Raw genomic sequence first — 1,466 nt, 5'->3', positions numbered from 1 at the left:
AAGATATTTTGAAGAATGTTGGTAACCAAACAATTGATGGTAGCCTTTGACTTCCAAAGTATACAAAAAAGCATTCATTGACTTTGACAACATTCTTAAAATATCTTTTTTATGTTCAACAGAAGAAAGAAATGCATACAGGTTTGGAACAACTTGAGAGTGAATAAATAATTACAAAATGTAAATTTTTGGGTGAACTATCACTCTAACCTCTATTCAGAACAGGATTGAAAAGTATAAAACACACAGACATTATAGTTACATTATAAACAAAATTGATTATAAATGCCAAACCTAAACAGATTTAGTCAAAAGTGACTCTGAAACTATCAGTTTGTGAGAAATGCACTATACAAATGGATAGGACCAAACCTGAATTTTTTTTTAAATACATAAATAAATGTAACAGTAGGAAAATAAATAAAGGAATAAATGGCTAGATAAAACAAACACAATTAATTCAATTAATTTTAAAATAAATGTAGTCATTAATTAAATGTTGTACTTATTTTCCATCGCTTTGGAACATAAATCGTAGCGTGTTTCTTATGATAATGTAACAACTAAAATTCCAGAAAATGTGCATTTGTTGTACTCTTATGAGTGATAAGACTATAAAATGGACAATAAAAATGACTGAAAAATGGCAAATATTTCTACTAAATTACATTGCTGTTTGTGTTCTTTTAGGGAATTGTGCACGAGGTTCGACTGTCTGCTCAGCTCATGCTGAACCAACTACTTCAACAACTGCGTAGTAATACACAGCTGCCGGTTTGCCTGCGCGTGATCGGATACTTGCGCAGAATGGATGTTTTCACCGAAGCCGAGCTGCGCGTCAAGTTCCTGCAAGCCCGTGGAAGTTGGCTGCGATCCATTCTCGCCGCCATCCCGGATGAAGACCCGTACTTCCACATTACCAAAACCATCGAAACCTGCCGCGTACATCTCTTCGACATCATCACCCAGTATCGCGCCATATTCTCCGACGAGGATCCGTTGCTGCCGCCCGGTGATCAGGCGTTGAACGAGAGCGCCATCTTTCACGGCTGGGTGGTGCAGCAGGCGGCGCAGTTCTTGGAGACCCTCGATCGGGACCTCCAGCGTGGGGTGGGAAGCCGTTTGGACTCTCTGCTCGGCCAGTGCATGTACTTCGGGCTTTCCTTTAGCCGGGTCGGGGCGGATTTCCGTGGCCAACTCGCTCCCATATTTCAGCAGGTTGCCATGGAGACGTTCCGGAAGGCTATTCAGGAAGCAGTGGACAAGTTCCAAGAGGAAATGAACTTGTACACACTAATTTCTCTGCCGTCGATACTTGGAAGCACCATTCCTCCGGCGGTCCCGAGCACCCAGCCGGGCACACTGCAGCCCCCCATGGCCCTGCTGGATTTCCCACCTCTAGCCTGCTTCCTCAATAACGTCCTGACAGCCTTCAATGACTTACGACTGTGCTGCCCTATTGGACT

The 1,466-nt window shown here is 42.8% G+C and overlaps 1 protein-coding gene across 1 annotated transcript; it reads left to right on the top strand.

The window, feature by feature from the left end:
* Positions 1 to 690: 690 nt before the first annotated feature.
* LOC107736374 (conserved oligomeric Golgi complex subunit 8-like) lies at positions 691 to 1,461 on the top strand (the record flags this gene model as incomplete). The annotated part of the gene is made up of 1 exon (XM_016547804.1): positions 691 to 1,461. A coding segment is annotated over one exon (771 nt), but the record flags the coding sequence as incomplete, so codon positions are not given.
* Between the last annotated feature and the right edge of the window lie 5 nt (positions 1,462 to 1,466).

This window comes from Sinocyclocheilus rhinocerous, unplaced genomic scaffold, assembly GCF_001515625.1.
Source record: "Sinocyclocheilus rhinocerous isolate Xijiao unplaced genomic scaffold, SAMN03320098_v1.1 C36658518, whole genome shotgun sequence".
Taxonomy (NCBI): Eukaryota; Metazoa; Chordata; class Actinopteri; order Cypriniformes; family Cyprinidae; genus Sinocyclocheilus; species Sinocyclocheilus rhinocerous.
This window is presented reverse-complemented; position numbering and strand designations above follow the sequence as displayed.